General features: G+C 41.8%; 1 protein-coding gene across 3 annotated transcripts in view; it reads left to right on the plus strand.

Moving 5' to 3' along the window:
• The window catches only part of AFF3 (ALF transcription elongation factor 3), a 478,017-nt gene that overhangs the window by 61,929 nt on the left and 396,260 nt on the right, over nucleotides 1-19,828 (plus strand). For all 3 annotated transcript variants that reach the window (XM_084641601.1, XM_084641602.1, XM_084641603.1), the window contains exons 2-3: nucleotides 1,433-1,553; nucleotides 12,294-13,097. In XM_084641601.1, coding sequence (XP_084497727.1) covers nucleotides 1,433-1,553; nucleotides 12,294-13,097 — 925 coding nt within the window. The remainder of the gene's footprint in view (nucleotides 1-1,432; nucleotides 1,554-12,293; nucleotides 13,098-19,828) is intronic.

The raw sequence follows: 19,828 nt of genomic DNA on the forward strand, positions 1-19,828 counted from the left end.
CACACAGTCCCAGGCTCAGGCCCCAATCCACCCCTTCCCCCAAGCTCCCACCATGCCTCTTCACACCCCCGCTCTGCCCCTCGCACCACTCCACCCCTTCCTCCTGCTAGAAGTCACTTATCAATTTACCACACTGGGTTATCTCAGACGTATGGTATAGTAACTTTAAAATGGACCATGGATTTTAATGTCCTTTAGACACTACTAAGAAATTATTTTAAAATACTGACAGTGTCTACATATCTTGGGTGTTTTAAGTACACTCATATCTTAAAATTAACAGCTTTGGGCATTTTAACAGTCTTCCCTGATGCATGTTAAGTCAAGTCACTTGGGTAAATGATTTAAAGTCCATTTTGCTTAACTGGGCAGCTAGTGAGACAGACAAGCTTTATTTTATTAATGGCCAATACACTTACATGACACTAATGTATTTTCCACTTTACAAAACTACATCACAAAAAAGAGGAAATCATTAGCTGGAAAAAGCAAAATATTAAGTCATCCTTTTAATCTAATAATTGTAAACACTTGTAAAACTGTTTAGGCATTTAGGTTTGTTTTGTGATGAGGATGAAACTAAGAGACTGAAGTTTGCAAATCTATATATGTTGTTTGGAAGTGATATGGACACAGTGTTCCTCATGTCTTGGACCTCTTATATTAAAATAATATTTTAGAAATTTTTTTGATGTTTGTCTTTCAATACTGGGGCCTTTAGTTTATTTCCAAAAAGGACACAATTGGTTCATGCAGTGATACCATTTAATCCCCAGCCCCCTTCCCCCACCCTGACCCCATCATTCAAATATTCATTTTTTCATGCTCTGAAGTTGTGATGGTGTCAAATCAGTTCAAAGAAGGAATTGATTCAGCAGTAGTTTCATGACTTGACTGATTAGCAGAGATAAGAAGAAGGAGCATAACTAGGAAAACCACTACAGCATGTAGTTTTAACTGCTCTTTGGGGAGCTAGTTAATGAAAGAATCACTACAGAAACACAGTTGTGTAAAAAAGGAGCATTCTCTTATAACACACTGAGGATATGTCATAAGTGGAAATATGTTCATAATTTCTATTTACTCTTAGCTGTAATTACCATGTGTCTTAAGAGAACTCTCAGTGCTCTGTCAAGGTTGCTTTGATCTTTTCTGCATCACATTTCAGGCAGAGAAGCTCAGTACAGGCTAGAGCTTGCCCCATGTGTTTTTTGTTTTTGGCTTCCTTAAGAATTTAATTATCTGTTTTCTGTGTGAGAAAGCACTGGCATACCCAGAGACCTGAGCTTCCACTGACTGATTAGATTGGCATTAATCTGATTCATGTTTTTGTTATCTTTGCCATCTGTCTGTGAACCACAGTTAATAGATTAACATTGGTTTATGTGTTGCCCTTTAATTTTTTTAAAATTCTCTCTTTCCTCTGACGCAGTGTCTATGAACCAGACAGAAATGTTCTGCGGAGGAAAGAATGGGAGAGGAGAAATCAGGAGGCACAGCAGGAAGATGGTTCATTTAATACCAGTTACTCCCTCTTCAGTGAACCGTACAAGGTAGATGTTTCCCAACTGTACTGCTTTTTATTTATTTATTTCTGGACAATAAAATGTAGGTTGTACAAGATGTTGGCTTCAGTAGTCTCTTACAAGTGTTGGCCTCACAAAACTTGCATATAAACATTTATGGTTCATTGAGAATCAGATACTTTTATATTGGTTTCTTACAAGATTCAGTAGTAACTAAGATGAAATAATCTAATACCTTGTGATTTGCATTGAATCTAGGAGGTTGCACTGAATCTGAGAGTAAAGGTGATGGTGCTTTACTTCTCAAGTATTTAGGAAAGTAACTGTGATAGAATGTGGTCAGGCTAACATAACATCAGAATGGCCATACTGGGTCAGACGAATGGTTCATCTAGCCCAGTATTTTGTCCTCAACAGTGGCCAGTGCCAGATGCGATAATTGCCCTGTTCCGTTCATTCCCTCTGAAGCATGATCCATACCCTGTCATCCAGTCCCAGTATCTGGCAATGAGAGGCTTAGGGACACCCAGAGCATGAGGTTGCATCTTGGTTAATAGCCATTGATGGACCTATCCTCAAGGAACTTATCTAGTTCTTGTTTCAACCCCAGTAAAACGTGTGGCCTTCACAACATCCCCTGCTACAGGATGACTGTGTGTTGTGTGAAGAAAAATAAACATAAGGAAGTGCTAAGTCTGCTGTTTGTTAATTTTTTTGAGTGACCTCTGGTTCTTGTGTTATGTGAAGGGGAAAATAACACTTCCTTATTCACTTTCTCCACACCATTCATAGTTTCATAGACTGCCATCATATCCCCCCTTAGTTGTCTCCTTTCTAAACTGAACAGTACCAGTCTTTTTAATCTCTCCTTATCTGGAAGCTGTTCCATACCCCTACACATTTTTGTTGCCCTTCCAATTCTAATATGTCTTTTTTGAGATGTGGCAATCAGAATGGCACGCAATACTCAATGTGTGTGTGGGGGGATATCATGGATTTACCTAGTGGCATTATAATATTTTATGTGTCACCTATCCCTTTCCTAATGGTTCCAAACATTGTGTTAGCTTTTTTGACTGCTGCTGCACATTGAGCAGATGTTTTCAAAGACTATCCACAATGAATCCAAGATTTCTGGACCCTATCATTTTGTATGTCTAATTGGGATGGTTTTCCAGTGTGCTTTATTTTACACTTACTGACATGTAATTTCATCTGCCAGTTTTGTTGTCCAGTCATATTTAGCTACACACTAAATACGTTTGTATCATGGGTACAATTTAGGTGCCTGTTGTTTAGCATGACAGTATATATAGTTTATTTTCTATTCGCTATGAATGACACAAACAAAATTGGTCTGAAAATACCATCTGCTAGGATTTTCATTCCTGTGGTCCCACCTTCCAAAAGGGGCAGACAGAATTCCCAAATGTCATTTAGAGTTTTGGTCCCTAAGGGATGGAGCACAAGCCAGTCCCACCACCAATGGTCACATGTTACCCTTTGAGCTTAAGCACTGCCTAACCTTTGAGGACTGGTAGTTACCTTCTTGAGCATGGTCAGTAAAAGAGCTCCCTGCAGAGGCTGTACCTCCCAATTGCTGCTCCAGCTCTTCTCTTTGGATGCTTCAAAGCACCGTAGGGTACCTTTTACTATGTCTCTGCCTTCCAGTCAGATCTAAGTTATTAAAATAGCTCTGCTCCATCTGCCTTGGAGTGGCCTACCAGTTGTACAGGTGTTAGATTTGCTGCAAATGTTGGCTTAAGCACTTAGAAAACATGGGAAACATCTTCAAGTCCTCCTCAAGGTACTGCAGAGAGACTACCACAAGTCCCTTATGAGATCAGCCTGGAGTGTTTTGAAGGGCAAACCCATGAGCACAAGTTACTCAATACCACTATGTGCTGAGACTTGGTGCAGGTGCTGCTGGGTTAGTGCAATGCATTTTCGTCCTGCTAAGCCCAGTCAGGTAGCTTCATCACCAAATGGGTTCTGTGCTGTTGCCCGAGAAGCACTGGATCCTTCACCTGCATAGTCAAAGCTATGTACTTGAAGTTGGTGGTACTAAGATAATCTGTAGAGGTCTGAAGAAGAGGTTGAGCAGAAGCACTCAGAGAGAGGGTCTTATTCTTTCTGACCAGCTGCTGCTAAAACCTCCCTTCAGAAACCTTTGTAATGAGGCCTCCAGATTTTCCCCCTACCATCTCTATTTATCATCTCAGTCCCACGGTATGGAAATGGTGATTCTGAATTATCAATGTGTTCTCAGGCCAAATCACTCTTAGTTTTGTGAGAGGCTGCCACAAAGTCTTCAATACTGACATCAGTGCAACCTTCTCACCCTGTGTCAGAAAGTGAGGGGAGCTCTCAGTACACTTGGAGTGCTTTTTACACTGGGGTTAGTGCCTGTACCCCAGGAGTTATTTCCCTCAGTCACTAAGCTCTGGCTTCAACACCAGCGTCTCCTACCCCCTGTATCTTTTGTACCATGGATTCTGATGCAGTCCCTGTCAGGGCTTCCTGAGGCACTTATGATGCTGTAGGCTACCCCATGCTCCTCCATCACCAGACAGTTCCTTCCATTTATACCCAGCTGGGGAGGGGAGTGGGGGGTGGGCTGAGGATCAGTTTGGTGGTGATGACTACAGCTTGGATGCAGAAGAGCTGGAGGATTCTATAGATGCCAAGTATATTTCTGCTGTGGAGAAACATCAGGTTAACAGCTCTGCTGGTGTTCTCATAAATCTGCACGTGTAGTTACTGAGATGTTACAGGACCAGAATTTCCCTCTCCCATAGAGTGCTGTTGCCTTCCACCCTATTTTAGATGAGCTAGTGAAAAAGATGTGACAGGCACTTCTACATCTGGCTTTGTTGTGAAGAAAAAAATATATCCTCACCATGGAAACCACCACCTACGTCTCCCACCTTGAGTGTGAGGTCTTGGTGATGCCAACCATGGCTACAGGGAAAACCATCACTCTCACAGTATTGAACACCAAAGCTTCAGCACTTAAGATTCTGTGAATGTCAGATTTACACTGCTTGTGGCCTTTATCATGGCTTAATACCAGGAAGACGTTTTCTGCTCTGATTGAGTCTCTTCCACAGAACTAATGCCAGGAAGCTTGTGCACATAAAGCATAGACTGGCTGTGCAGCAGGTGTGGGCCACCTTCCATGCTAATGAATTGGTGATGAAAGCCACTGCCTCGGGGGAAGATGCCTGTAGCTCTGGCTGAAGGCATCTTGGTTGTACTAGGTTTCTATATTGGAGAGAAACTGACTGGGGAATAAGTGGAGTTCTCACTGCAGAAGGTAAAATGAAGGCCTCTGAACATTCTCAGGCCTGTATCTCATCGCTCAGGCCCCTTTGTGACACTTTCTCGGGATGTCCATAACTGTAAGTCACCGTGTTACCCCTTGCCTTAGCAAGAGAGAGATTTGTTGGTGGTAAGCTGGATGACAGCTTCCTGACACCCCAGTCTGTTAGCCATCCCAGGCAAACCGTTCAGCATTCTTCCAGCCCTTACTTTGCCTTCCAAGTAAACAATTGGTGTATCCCAGTTCTCCAACTCCCCAGAAGTGTTCCCCCTGTATTGTGCAGCCCACCACTGAACACTCAGTAATTATTAAGTCCACTGTCTCCAAATACTATAAACACCAGCTTACTTCAACAGAGAAGGAACAGTCTATTTAATATCACAGTACTGAGATGACATTATTGTAAAAGGAGAATAAGTTTATTAACAAAGAACAGAGATTCACATATTCAAGTGAATATTGAGTAGGAATAATGGCAACAGTGACATTGATTACATATAAAACAAAAGTAGAACACATTTCTAAGAGACCGATCATAACTTTTAACATGCTTAAACCTATGGGCTTGTCTTCACTACAGGCTAAATTGGTGCTGCTGCGATCAGTGTAGCGGCATTGATTTAGCGAGTCTGGATAAGACATGTTAAGTTGATGGGAGAGTGCTCTCCCATCGACTTCTGTAATCCACTTCAACGAGAGATGGAAGCTATGTTGATGGGAGAGCATCTCCTGTCGACATAGCACGCTGTAGACACTGAAGTAAGTCGATGTAGTTAACATTGACTTTTGTTATATAGTTTAGTGCTGTTGTGAAGACAAGACCTATGTCTAAGTAAGTGTCCACTTAAAGCAACTTCTCAGCAGCACCAGCCCCCAGGACCAGGATCCAACTTTCATAGATGAAAAAAGTGCTGTCCTTTTTGCTCCCACAGTGATAGATAACTGTCCAGGGGTTCTTTTCCCCCTTCTTATAGTCCAGCAAACCTTTGAAACGGATCCTTTTGAAGTGTACCCCCAGATAAATTAATTCTTTCCTGATGCTTGTGCTCTGGTGTGCTGGTGCCATGCTGCTTTTTCACCCTCCTGTTAACTTGTTCTTCCTGTGTACCTCAAATGCAACTGAACTCTCATTATGTTTGGCATATCCTGCTTAATTTACATCAGGGATCTAGGCAGATGGGTAAATCAACATTCCTTTGTTTGGGTAATCCTTGTTTATCAACCTAGTTTGGTAACGTAGTTTAAACATATTTTTAGTACATACATGCGACTTCTGGAATAGCACCTGAACATTCCTCTCACAATGCTTATGATGACCAGTATGATATAAGCTCTCATATGATACCTCACACGACATTCTTTATGGATAAAATTCGATGATATCAATGTCTTAGGTGTAGTGAGTTTGTCAGACTTGATAGGAGATGCTGTTATATGACAGTGAACCCTTTACCAGTTGGCATCAAGGGGCCTTTAGGGTCACACCTTCCACAAGGGAATGAACGGAAACGCTCCTCTTTGTAGGCCCAACTTTTACATTAACTCCAGGCTTCAAGGAAGTTTAATACCCCTCTGCACAGGGCACTTCGCCTCGATAACACCAGCAGAAGTCAAAGGGCCTCATTCTTGCCTTTCAGCAAGCAGTAGCTGACCTTGTCAAAAGCAGACTGGGAGCCTTTTATACTTGTTTGCTCCTGGTCATCTTAGATGTCTGTGCTCTGTGTCCTAAAATCAGATTTTCAGAAAGACTCTACAGCAGTGCTACTCAGACCTCTCTGGTTCAGGAGCCAAATAAGTGATCAACATTACCCAAAAGAGCCTAGTGAGACTTCATTGTTTCATTTACTATTTTTTAAAATATATTATTCTCACAGCAGAATGACTGACCAAGTATTCTACAACTGGTTAATAACATAGTAAAAGCATCCTGAATGGTTAATAACTTAGATTGGTTAATAGTTAAATTACTCAGTGTTTTAATATCATGTGCTGCAAAGAGCTGCAGGAGACACACTGAGGAGTTACTTGCAGCTCCCAAACCTCAGTCTGAGTATTACTGCCCTACAGACTGTTCCTTACCCCATTATACCTCTCAAGAATGCTCTCAGGCACCCTCTGATGATGAAGAGATGCTGCAGGAAGTCCAATCCCTTCTGGCCAAGAAAGAGGGAGAAGGGGTTTTATTCTAGATACTTCCTGGACAGAAGAGACTGCCTCATCAACAAAATCAGTAATTTTGCTAAAGGTTCTTTAAGAAGAATGTGATTGGCTATATCCTCTGGATCTTGCAGTTGTTTATACATATAGATACTTCCCAGGTATCAGAAGGTGTGAGATATGTTTTCACTAAATACTTGGTCTACTTACCCAGGTTGGGAGTGCATGTGTTCTCCTACCTAATAACTGGCTACTCAAGGACAGCAACCCTTTTGCGGGTGTCATAAAATCAGTCTGTACCATTAGAGTTCCTGTTAAAATACCCGACATTCCAACTTGTCCCTAGCAGACAATTAGAATACCCGAGAGCCCAGACAGATACAGCTTAGCTTGAACCTTTCCTGCCTCAGGATGGGATCCAAGACCTTACCACTCTGGCAGAGAAGATGAGGAAGAGCCAGCATATGACAGCTTAGACCATACTAAGGATGTTGGATCTGATGGCTACAGCTGTACTTGTAGTTCCCATAGCACATTTGCAGATGAGATCTCTTCAGTGGCCCCCAAGAGCGCACATTCTCACATCACATTCAGATGAGAGAATACCACTAGCCTGGTGGCATCTAGAGACCATCTTCAATTAGCTATGGCAGGGGTCGGCAACCTTTCAGAAGTGGGGTGCCCAGTCTTCATTTATTCGCTCTAATTTAAGGTTTCACGTGCCAGTAATACATTGTAACATTTTTAGAAGGTCTCTCGCTATACGTCTACAATATAGAACTAAACTATTGTGGTATGTAAAATAAATAAGGTTTTAAAAATGTTTAAGAAGCTTCATTTAAAATTAAATTAAAATGCAGAGCCCCCTGGATCAATGGCCAGGACCCGAGCAGTGTGAGTGCCACTGAACATCAGCTTGGATGCTGCAGGTTGCCTACCCCTGAGCTATGGACATCCAAATTGCAGTGAGCACAAATGTGCCTAGCTTGTGACAGGGAGTCCATAGAGAGGGGCCCAAATGCTTGGAGGAAGTTGGTCTTTCCAGGAACAAAGGCTGCATAAAAATGTTCACACATAGGGATATGGACAGTTCCTCAGGCTTTAAGGCCTGGTATTCAAAAAGGTGGCCCTAGTTTGAGGAGAATCAGGCCACCACATTTTACATCAATAAGTAGGGAAGCACCATGTCATGGGATGACCTGCCTCTTTAAGGGCCAGGAGGCCAGGGCCTGGCCAACCTTGTTTAATTAGCCAGGCCCTACCACACCTGATCTGGGTGTAGGACTTAAAAAGGGAGGAAACCCAGCACTTAGGGGCTGGCTGTGGAGGAGAGTTGTTGAGCTGTGGCTGAAGAGCTGAGTCACTAGAGTGGTGCTAACTCGTGTGGTAGGTCCTGGAACAAAGGGCCAGTCTCCAGGGAGGAAGTCCTGGGGGCTATGTTCTGTAAGAGGAACTGGGATTTGAAGAGGAACCCAAGAGGGGCAAGAGGCTCAAGCGCTTAGATGAGTGAAAGACGTTTTGGAGTTCTCCTGAGCCCAGGCAGAAGTCATGGGACTTGCTACTCTTCCAAAAAAACCCACCGATGAGTGCAATTCTGTTTGACTTAGAAGGACTTTGCTGCTGAACTCGGAGCAGATGGGAGAAGGGACTTTGAAGAAGTTAGCTGGGAGAAGCCAGCTTGGGGCTTGTCCAGTTACAGCTAGACTTGGATACCCCAGAATGGGGTTTGAACTTTTAAGTCACAAAAGACCCAGACAGAGGCTAACAACAGGAGAAGGTGACCAGCGGGGGAGCCCCATCAACCCCACACCCAGCACAAGGAAGCACCAGCTGGTGAATAGCTTCTGTGCACATGGGGCTTGCTCTGTAGTGGGATCCTATAACACTGCCTGAGTTGGTAAAACCTGCTTATGTTAAAGTGGCCCTGTCTCTCTAAACATTCCTTGACACCATACATGTAGCAGGGAAGTAGAACATACTCATAGGCAGACTGGATCAGTCTGTGACAGATCCTCACAAATGGTCTGTGAATCAAGGAATGGTGTATCAGCTCTTCCCTCCAGTGGGGAGTACCAGAGGTGGATCTCTTCAGTAGTCGTCTGACCAAGACACAGAGAAAAAGACTGCACTAGTGAGGTATCTGCTGGAGAAGAAGAGATCGAGTGAAGAAGTTACCTCCTCTGTTCCTTTCTGCTAGTACCTCTGCTAGCTAAGATCTTGGCAAAGTTTAGTCTAGAGAGTGATCTTACGAACCCCATACTGGCCCAGACAAGTATAGTTGTCAACTCTGTTGCAGATACCCGATTCCGTGAGGCTGGGAGTCTGGCCCGAGGGCACTCTCCTCTTTCCCAACCCAGGAACTCCCTCCTTGAGAAGATTTGCTCCTGACAGGATAGAGATGTTTAGTTATGCTGTTTCTGAACTGGTAGCTCCAGTCTTCCTAGCTTTTCAAAAACCATGGAGCAGGTGGACTTACAATTCCAGGTAGAAGAAGGTTGTGGCATGATACAAGCAGGCCCATGACAACCCCTTTACTACCTATGCTTGACTAGCTTCTTACTGCCTGAGTCTAATTTAAATCCCAACTAAGTTAAGAAACATCTGGCCTGTTGAGAACTAGTCAAAGTATTCTCTGTAGACCTGTATCTTCAGATTTATGTGGGGCTTTCAATTTTTTAAATCTCGTTAATAGCTCTCTTTATTATGGGATGTTAGTGTGGTCCTGACAAAGCTGATGAAAACTCCCTTTTAAGCTGCCAAATATCTGTGAGCTCAAATTCAGTGTGATAGTGACTTCTGCTTGTAGAGAGAGCGAGCTTCAGGCTCTCATGACTGTTGCATCTTATTCCAAGTTTTACAGTGTGATGCTTCAGACTCAGCTGAGATTACTCTTGCAGATGGTGACAAATTTCCACCATAGTCAGCCTCACAACTTGCCAATGTTCTTTCTACCCACGTGTACCCATGATACTCTTCTCCCTAGGCTCAAAAAGTTCTTGGCATTTTAACTGGAGTGGATTAAATCTTTAAAAAAGCCTCCCAACTTTTTTTTATTTTACTCCACTGGGCAATATTGTGACTAAGTGATCCATTTCAAAAATTGTAGTTGGATTGCATTTTGCATATCTATCACCTGGCTGCCCTGAAACTAGAAGGCTAGTGCAAGGCATGTTCAGCTTTAGGCAAAGCTGTCTGCACTGCTTGCCCTGGGGGGATGGTTCCCTTGCAAACATTGACAAGGCAGCTACATGGCCCTCATGCCACACTTCCCTAAGGCATTATTACTTGGATTCAGCTTCTAGGAGGAAATCCTGTTTCTGTGATGCAGATACTGTTTCTGAGTTAGGGGAGTACCAATTCTCCTTTCCCCTAGCATGTTTGGTTCTTTCAGTATATGACTAATTTAAACCAATTATATATGAAGTTTATAAAAAGTAAGCCAACTGCCGCTCTCCCCCCCCGGCCCCACCGGCCTCTCCATGGTTGGTATTGGCCTGATTACTGTTTCCTGTTGCAGATTTATTTACATTCTTTTTTACATTCTTTTTATGTTCTTCCCTTGAGCTGCTTCTCTCTCTCCAGGAGCATGAATCCTGAGGTTAAATCCTGGTCCTAGTGAAGTCAATGGGTGTTTTGCCATTGACTTCAGTGGGATCAGGATTTCACCATTGGTGGAGGAAAGGCAGAAAATTACTGACCTCTAATCCTGTTTCTGTAAAGGTAGCCTGACAGGATTCTCACTCAAACACCTGCTTCTCTGCAGAGTTTGGAAGAATCTGTGAGGTGGTCATGTTAATGTTTACACCTTTGTTTACAATTAACTTCGTGAGACAATAGTTTTCAATTATTTTTATTGATTGTCTTCTTTCTTTGGGGAGCTTTTGCCTCCTGCTTGAAGACAGTGGCTAAGCTCAGATGATAGCACATTCCACCCTTGGGAGGATGGAAAATGCAACTTGCTTGTATTCCATCTCTCTACCACTGCCAAAAAATGTTAAGAACTTCCTGGTTTTTTGCAAAAGAGCTAAGACTAGGGTGACCAGATGTCCTGATTTTATAGGGACAGTCTCAATTTTGGGGTCTTTGTCTTATATAGGTTCCTATTACCACTCTACCCCCGTCCCGATTTTTCACATTTGCTGTCTGGTCACCCTAGCTAAGACCCAGGAGTGAGAATTCTGTCAGAAATGATCTTTTCAGAGAAGTAGAATCACAAGTCAGTAATATTTTTCCCATGTCCCATTAGCTCACTTTGATGGGACCCTTGTAGATATTAGGGTCAGCTCAGAATATGCAGTAGGCTGACTGGTGAATTCAGTACTTTCTTAAGCTATTGTATTGCCTCCCTTTTCTGCTATGTGTACATTTCTGTAAAGAATGCATACTGGAGGAAATCAAGAATGTAGTATTTTCATTCATGGCTGAAACCTGACCCATGTCTTAAAGGGGAAGCTTGCTGTGGACTACAAGGATTTAGGGCCAGATGGGCCAGGGGATAGTCCAGAGCAGTAATGTATGTGCAGATGGTCAGGCAGCCAGTGGGTCAGTCCATATCAGAGGCTGTCTGGGGCCATGGTCAGAGTTCTTGAAGGGGTCAGTAGCCGGAAGACTCAATCCGAGGGGCCAGGTTAGTGGGTTGGGGAGGTGAGATTGGATGAGGCAATAAGGTAGGGTCAGGTGAAGCAGCAAGGCAAGGTAGACTGGGGAGTGGTCTGGGGTTCAGTCAGCTTTGTCTTCCTGTTCAGGCATTTATATAGTCCAGTTACTCAATGAAAGTGCTGCCTGTCCATCTAATCAGGGGACTGGGTGCTGTAGGCCTGTAGGGCTTCAGTACTAAGGCTGTTGGTCAGAGGCAGCACACCAGTGCATTGCTGTGGTGCAGTAGCTAAGGCTGCTGCCTAAGCACCTTGTAGGCCTCAATTCAGTACTTGGCTCCCAACAAAGGAAATGTCTTTATTATGACCAGATTTAATTCAAATCATTCTGCATAGCCGCAATAATAAATTTTCTAGTTTCCAGGTAATATATTTTAACGACAGTGTGATACCAGTGGTAGATTTCTTTTTTATATACTCTGAGGCCCTTTACAGCTTTTCCAGTTCAGGGTAGATTTAAGATGTTGACAAGTGTCTTCAGAGACAATAAGGATTTTTGATCTCATTCCTCAACTGTGTTACTATATAAGGCAGTGCTGCTTCAGTAAGGAGTGAAGCATGAATGGTATTGTTTTCTTTTACTTTAATTGTTACAGAATGTTTGTTTGATTTTTGTTTTGTTTTGTTTTGCAGACTAACAAGGGAGATGAGCTCTCAAATCGTATCCAGAATACATTAGGTAACTATGATGAAATGAAGGACTTATTGACAGATCGATCCAACCAGAGTCATCTTGTTGGAGTTCCAAAACCTGGGATTCCACAGGCACCTGTGAACAAAACTGATGAACATTTCATTGCAGATTCAAGACCACAGCCTCAGCCTTCCATCTGCAGCACTTCATCATCCATACCAGCAGCTCTATCTGGTCAGCAAAGCAAGAGCCCCACAATGGGTTGGCAGAAAGCTGGGCAAAATGCTTCTGATGGCCAGCAGAGGGCAAGCAAGCATGGGCACAGATTGCTTGAGTCACACAATAGTGACTTCAAAATGGCTAACCAAAAAACTGGTCTGGAAAAGCTTAAACACTTTGCATCGAGTCCCACATCGTCATCTGTCAGTGCAGCACAACAAGGTACTTTAAGATCCGTGCTTGGAGACAGTGTCAGCAAAGCACAACAGCAGTCAAAACTAAATTGCAGTGTAGAAGTAGGCTCTCAGGCTCAAGAAAGGCCAGCAAAACACAGCAGTGGGCACTGTGTTCAGAACTTCCCTCCTTCACTAGCTTCAAAGCCTAATATAGTTCAACAGAAACCAACGGCTTATGTAAGACCAATGGATGGTCAAGATCAGGCTCCTGATGATTCTCCAAAGCTAAAGTTATCAGCAGAAGCTAACAAGCACTGTACATCATATAGGGGAGTACCTTCTAATAAGCCTGACCCAGCTATGGCCAAGACCAAGATGGCAATATTTAGCACTCCCAAGCAAGAAGAGGTAAGCATTTTTAAATATTTCATGACATTGCCAAATAAACTGGTATTTAAACTTTGCAAGGTGCACCTCTTTTTTTTTTATATATTTGTTTTGCTGAAAGCCTTTTGTTTGTTTAAAATTGGAATGGCATACACTGCAAATAGTAACTGAATAGTTGCATCAAAAAGGTATCTGAGATAAAGGCTTAGTTGTCTTCAGAACTGAAACACATTATACAGATGCAAATGTTCAGTTAACATAAATTAAGGCATATTAATCACTAGAAATTTCTCTGGCTATCTAAGCCTAAGTTCTGGAGGAAACCATAGTGACATAAAATTTCATTTACTTGTTCAAGAATCCTGCATATTACTTCTAGATTTTGCCATATTTTAATGGATTTCTCCCTTTGACATTCATTGAGCTATGACAGATGGTGAGGAATAGTTCCAAAGGCCTCCGCAATGTCAAAACAGCTACACCATGTAAATAACTTATATAATCAATGTTATTATTATAACACAGATGAGAGATTAATAATGGTACTGGCTATTCATATATTTAGCTTTCATAGCAATTGTCTCAGTTTCAAAATGATTTATAAAGCGATTTAAGACAAAAATACATGATATATTTCCTCCAGAGTCATCCTGTTATAGAAAACCAATTAACATACAAACTTGACCATTTGCAACAAACAAACAAGCTTACAGGCAACATTTCTGTTATCTGTTCTATGTGTTAGACTTATCCTTTGTTTTGGGGAAATTTCAAATTTTGTCATTGTCCCCATCAGAACACTGTGCTTGATCAGTACCACATCCTGTGATTTTCTCGATTTTCTTTTTTCTTTTGTGTTTAAAAAAAAATAATTGGCAGACCATGTGTGGGTTTTCTTCATATTGTATTTAAGTTTGCCAGGGTAAAATCAGAGGCCTCTTTTGCTAATTTCACATCCTCAGCTGGTGTAATCTGAAACTCAGTGGAGCTATGCCAATATACACCACTTATAAATCTGGCGTATTTTCTCTGTTTGGCCTGAATGGCTAGGACTACATCAGAGTAGAGATAGTGACCTTGTTACTCTTATTTAAAGGTATGGTGTTTATTTAGCTGTCTTAATTTTTCTCTCTCTCATGTTGGACAATGAATGCTTTTAGGGTCTCCCTTGGTTTGTTGCCTTCTCACTGGGATTCTAAAAGGCCTATTCTTCAAAAATTGGGATGCCTGCTGTATGCCACTTTAATTTTTAGGAAACCAAATCTCTATGAAAGCAATGGCATTGTCTCAGCCTACTTAGGCATTCCAAACCACATGATTATTTTCTCTAAGTGAATTATCCACCAATTCAAAGCAAAAGTGAAGTGGTTTGTTGGCCTTGAAAAGTGATCGATTTAGACTCGAGTCAAATTTTCAAGAGCCCCTGGAGTGGGTCGACCACACGAAATATCTTTGCACTCACAAACTCCCGTGTTTATGGATAGAAGTTCAGGTCATGGCATGTGCTGCTGTCCATTTAGTCATGTCATTCCCTGATTTTCTGGTGCAAACACATGCTTGGATACCCAAATGAGGGGGTGTTCGAGGAATAACAGAAGCATATGCCTTGTCTGGCTCTTTCAAATTTTCTCCTTAAGATAGATTTACAGAGGTGCCAGTAAAGAGTCACTTGCTTGTTTCAAATTTCAGTTTTGGCTTCGGGATTTTTAACCTGTATTCTCATTTTCACCTGCCTAGTATCCAGTGAAGCTACATCTAATTATATATTGTCCATCCTTTCCTCACTCTGTTCAAAGAACAGATACTAAATTATGCAGTCTGTGATCCAGCAGGCATTATGGAAATTTACTGGAATGATTCTGGTAATTAACTGTCCAATGTATAGAATTACAAAATTAGTGTGTGAGCGGGATAAGATGTAATATACTTGAAATTTAGTAATTTGATACCATGTCACATGAAATTTTAGTTGAAATCAAATTAGCTGGTTAGAGGCACTGGTGGTCTGATAAATGTCCAAAACACTGTTAAAAAATTTAAAAATTCTGATATATTGAGCTGGAGGAAAATGTCTAGTGGGGTATTACAGAGATCTGTGTTAGGGTTTTGAGATGGACTCAAAGTATTGAAAAGTTGGTATGGCCATTTCATGTGACCTAAAGCTACGGGTCTGTGGGTTTAAATATTATTCACGTGCGTTTTGCTTTATCGTATGCTAGAATTTTCCATCACAAACAGTGCAGAGAAATTCTCTGCACCTGGGTGTCACTGCAGGGAGGCGTATTAACCAAAGCTGATAGGCTATTCAACCAAAAATAGCTCCGAGTCCTGGGGCTCTGGTCTGTAGTGTCTTGCCTCATGCATCCTGCATGCATACTACTTATCAGATCTAAACTGTAATCCCTTCTTTTTTTCTGTTTCAATATTTCAAGCTCTTGCAATTTTATCAAATGTCTCAAGATATTTGGGGGGTTTTAAGAGTCTCAGTGATTTTTTTATTTCTGCTTTCAATATTGCAAAGTTTTGCCCTCTACCCAAAATGGCCACCATCTCCCATTACTGTCAATAGGACTGAAGTTATATGTGCCCTCAGCACAATAACCATCATGTCCCTTTACCCTTTGCAGAGGAAAATGAGGCTCCAATTCTTTCCAATGGGGCTGAAGTCAGGCTGTTCTCAGGAGATGGCAATCCCTTAGTCACCATGTGAGAGGGCCTGGCAGGGGCCAGAAATGAGGCTGTGAGGGAAACTGGGAAGAGGAATGTGTTTAAGAAATAGAGCAGGAAACTATGAGGGGACAAGGAAATGTGTGCAGCAGAAGGCACACTGAGGGCATGCAGAGGTATATGAAGAGCAGAACAGAGGCGAAGGATTGGCACAGGGAAGTATCGAGAGCAAGAGGCAGACTAAGGCCTTGTCTAGGCTAGCATAAAAGGTGTGATGTTGTAGGTTGTTAAGTAATGCATTCTTACCAGATGTTTTAAGAGAGTAGTGCAGAAAAAGCAGTGTATTCTTTAACATGTGATAAACTGATCTAGTTTTAAAGCCTACGGAATTTAAGTTGATCAGTTTAGAACATGTTAAAGAATACACACTGCTTTGTCTATACTAGATTCTTAAAACTTGTTAGTTTAAACATGTTAGGTAATCCATTCTAACACACTTTTTACTCTAGCCTACATAAGGCCTGAGAGGGCATGCAGGGGAAATGGTGTCAGGAGGAAATTGAGGGGTCACAGGGAAATGTGGCAGGTAGGAAGAGCGTGAAAGGCAGAAGACTGTGAGGGAAAAGGAAGGGAAATAAGGGAGCCAAGTGAATGTAGGGAGGTAGGTGGGAGCCTGTCAGACCGTGAACTGGGCAGCTGTCTAGCCTGTCCAGTTATGGAGGGAAATAGAAATGGAATGGTAGTTCCCTGCATCCCAGGGGGTAAAATTGAATAGAGTCCATCTTCTCAGAGAGAACAGTGAGGACAACATTTTTTTGTGGGCATTTGAGGTTTTATTTTGAATTTGAAGTGATTGTTCACAAGTTGAGTATGGGCATCCTCCAAAGGTGAAAAAACAGAAAAGATGAAAAACAATGTGAGTTATTTAATTTTTTAAAATCTCATGGTGTGTAAGCAATCTTCTCAATTTTTGAGGTCTGAGTCATAGTTTTTTGAATGCTCAAGTTTGGCAGTACTGCTGTGTCCCAAGTCTGCTGGTAGATCTAACAACTGTGCTCTTGCTTGCACATTTACCAGTTTGTAGGACCCATCAGCTAGAAAAATAAACAGAAAATAAAACAGTCAAAGTTAGGATCAAATGTAAAAAATACAAAATAGGAAGCAATGTTATACGAAGTGTCTCTTCTGTTGTACAATCTCTTCTTTGGGATATCCCTGGAGGTTTTCAGTTGAACAGGCCACAAAGTTGGCTGTGGTACAATTATCATTAACTGGAAATAAAAGCACTTTAATAAAAATGATAGACCATTACTTTTCAATATGTGAAAAAGGTTGATTTTTAATGTAGCCCAATACCTCATTTAATATTTTAATCAGATATGGAAAGCCTTCAATATCTTGACACAAAGTGAAGCTTATAACATTTAAAAAATTGTTTTAATGAGAATACCTTGGATAGACTGCATGCGTAAAGGTATCCGTTTCCCATTCGGGATATTAGTCTTTAGGAATCAGGTTCATCAGTATTAATCAGAAGCCATACCCGACCTCTTGGTCCTTTCAAAAATTATGATATTGCTCTGCATAAACAATGGTCTCTCATCTCAAGTACTTCTGTTTCACATTTTGAATTTTACTGTAAATTATTTGTGAATTATATTACTGTAGATAAAAACCTAATGTACTGAGTAGAAGTACAGAGAAATGTGATACCATATTATAGAGGAAAATGAGCAAGAAAGCAAGTGCCTCTTATTTCTAAAAAAAATTTTATGCTAGAAACAGAAACATAAAAACCGAGATGGCAAGTAAGCCTTTGTATTTGAATTGTGTTTTTAAATACAATATTGTAGTCTATATGTTTTTATTATTATTGCTGGAAACACACGAGTTTAAAATATGCAATGTCCCAATTCTGCTTTGCTTAGTAGAGTGAAACAAGAAAATCCAGAAAGAAAAGGAGTACTTGTGACACTTTAGCGACTAACCAATTTATTTGAGCATAAGCTTTCGTGAGCTACAGCTCACTTCATTGGATGAAGTGAGCTGTAGCGCATGAAAGCTTATGCTCAAATAAATTGGTTAGTCTCTACGGTGCCACAAGTACTCCTTTTCTTTTTGCGAATACAGACTAACATGGCTGTTACTCTGAAAGAAAATCCAGGAATTTGAGAATGAGAAGTGACTACTAGTCTAATGGTGTAAAGCAGTTTTTTGTCAAATATGTGAACATATTTATATGAAATTCAGATAAAAGCATATTTGGGACACTTTTTTATTCTTTATAAGGTGCTTACACAATTTCTGCAAAAGTTATGCCTAATGCACTACATGTGGAGTTCCTTATTCCATTCTTCCTCAGTCCTTACTCAGGCAAACTCCTGTTGAAATCAATGGGAGTTTGCCTGGGTAAGAAACTCACTGTGGTTGGCCATATTGAAGTAATTACTTGCTGCATTTAGAGCTGTGTGAAATTTTTTTGCTGGAAATTTTTTTTGGCAAAATGCAGATGCATCGACACCAAAATATTTTATGAATTTGTGTCAGTTTTGTTAAATTTGTTTCCAAAAACAAATTTCTGAAAAAATTGAAATGTTTCCTTTGACCTTTTTTGAAACAAAAGATTTTGGTTGGATTACTTGTTCTGTTCATGATCAACTGTCCTGTTCATTCCCTCTGAAGCACCTGGCACTAACCACTGTCAGAAGACACGATACTGACCCAGTATGGCCGTTTCTGTGATTTTTTTGGTTCAAAATGACATTTTGTGTTTTGAAATTTTCTTCCATTTTATTTTTAATAACTTTAACAAATGCTCCAAATCGAAACAAAATGTTTAGCTTCATGTCAAACTAAATATTTAGTTCAACCCAATATTTTTTCTGATTTGTTTTGGAATTGCCAGTGAACTGAAGCATCCATTATTCTCCCAGTTGTAGTCTCAGCAGTGTCTGGCAGCAGGCACTAGCCACCATTCTTCAATGGTGCATGATAGTTACGGATGTCATTAGGGACAATTTTTTCTCAGTCAGTTTTATTCAAGGATGTTGGAATAACAAAAACCCTTAACAACCAAAAATTAAACAGTAGACCAGCGGTTCTCAAACTGTGGGTCAGGACCCCAAGGTGGGTCGCAACCCCATTTTAATGGGGTTGCCAGGACTGGTGTTAGACTTGCTGGAGACCCGGGGCCGAAGCCTGAGCCCCACCACCCAGGACTGAAGCCTGAGCCCTACTGCCTGGGGCCAAAGCCCGAGGGCTTCAGCCCTATGTAGCAGGGCTCAGGCTTTGGCTTCAGCCCTGGGTGGCGGGTATCAGGTTACAGGCCCCTTTCCTAGGGCTGAAGACCCTGGGTTTTGGCTTTGCCCTCCTCCCTGGCCCAGGGCGGTGGGACTCAGGTTTTGGTCCCCCCTCGTGGGGTCGTGTAGTAATTTTTGTTGTCAGAAGGGGATCACGGTGCAATGAAGTTTGAGAACCGCTGCAGTAGACATTCATTTGTGAAAAACTAAATGTGGCTTCATCTCATTTAGCAGTAATGTCATGACTGGGACATAGGCAATTCAGGCCTAGTGGTCAAAGTGGGTATCAGGCCGGGTTGGGTACAAGAAGTCAGAGTCTGAGACAGGCCAGAGGGAAAACCAAAAGTCAGGTGTCAGAAGACAGGCAGAGTTGGAGGCCGTAGTCTGGGGTCTCTTACACGCAGGGTCTCAAGCAGAGACAGGCAGGTAGTCTGTTTTATTGCTCAGCCCTGTCATGGCTTCCTGGTTTAAGTGCTGGCGCCAGCCAATCAGTGGGCTGTGAAGAGCTGCCACTCAGGTGCTCCTTGGTGATACTTCCTGTCGAGCCTAGCCTCACAGCGTCTTCCCACATGAGCTTAGCCCAAGCCTCCTGTGGTGATGTGGAGGTGTCAGTGGTCCAGAACCGCCATGGTCCCAGCTTCTAGTCTGGCAGGTTCTTACAAGTAGAAACTCCATTCCACAGTAGATGGGAAAAATTGTCATAATCAATACTTGTGCTGTCACCATAAAGACTTAGAGACTAACCAATTTATTTGATCATGAGCTTTCGTGAGCTACAGCTCACTT

Source organism: Lepidochelys olivacea, assembly GCF_965140295.1.
Source record: "Lepidochelys olivacea isolate rLepOli2 genome assembly, chromosome: 1".
NCBI classification, from domain to species: domain Eukaryota; kingdom Metazoa; phylum Chordata; order Testudines; family Cheloniidae; genus Lepidochelys; species Lepidochelys olivacea.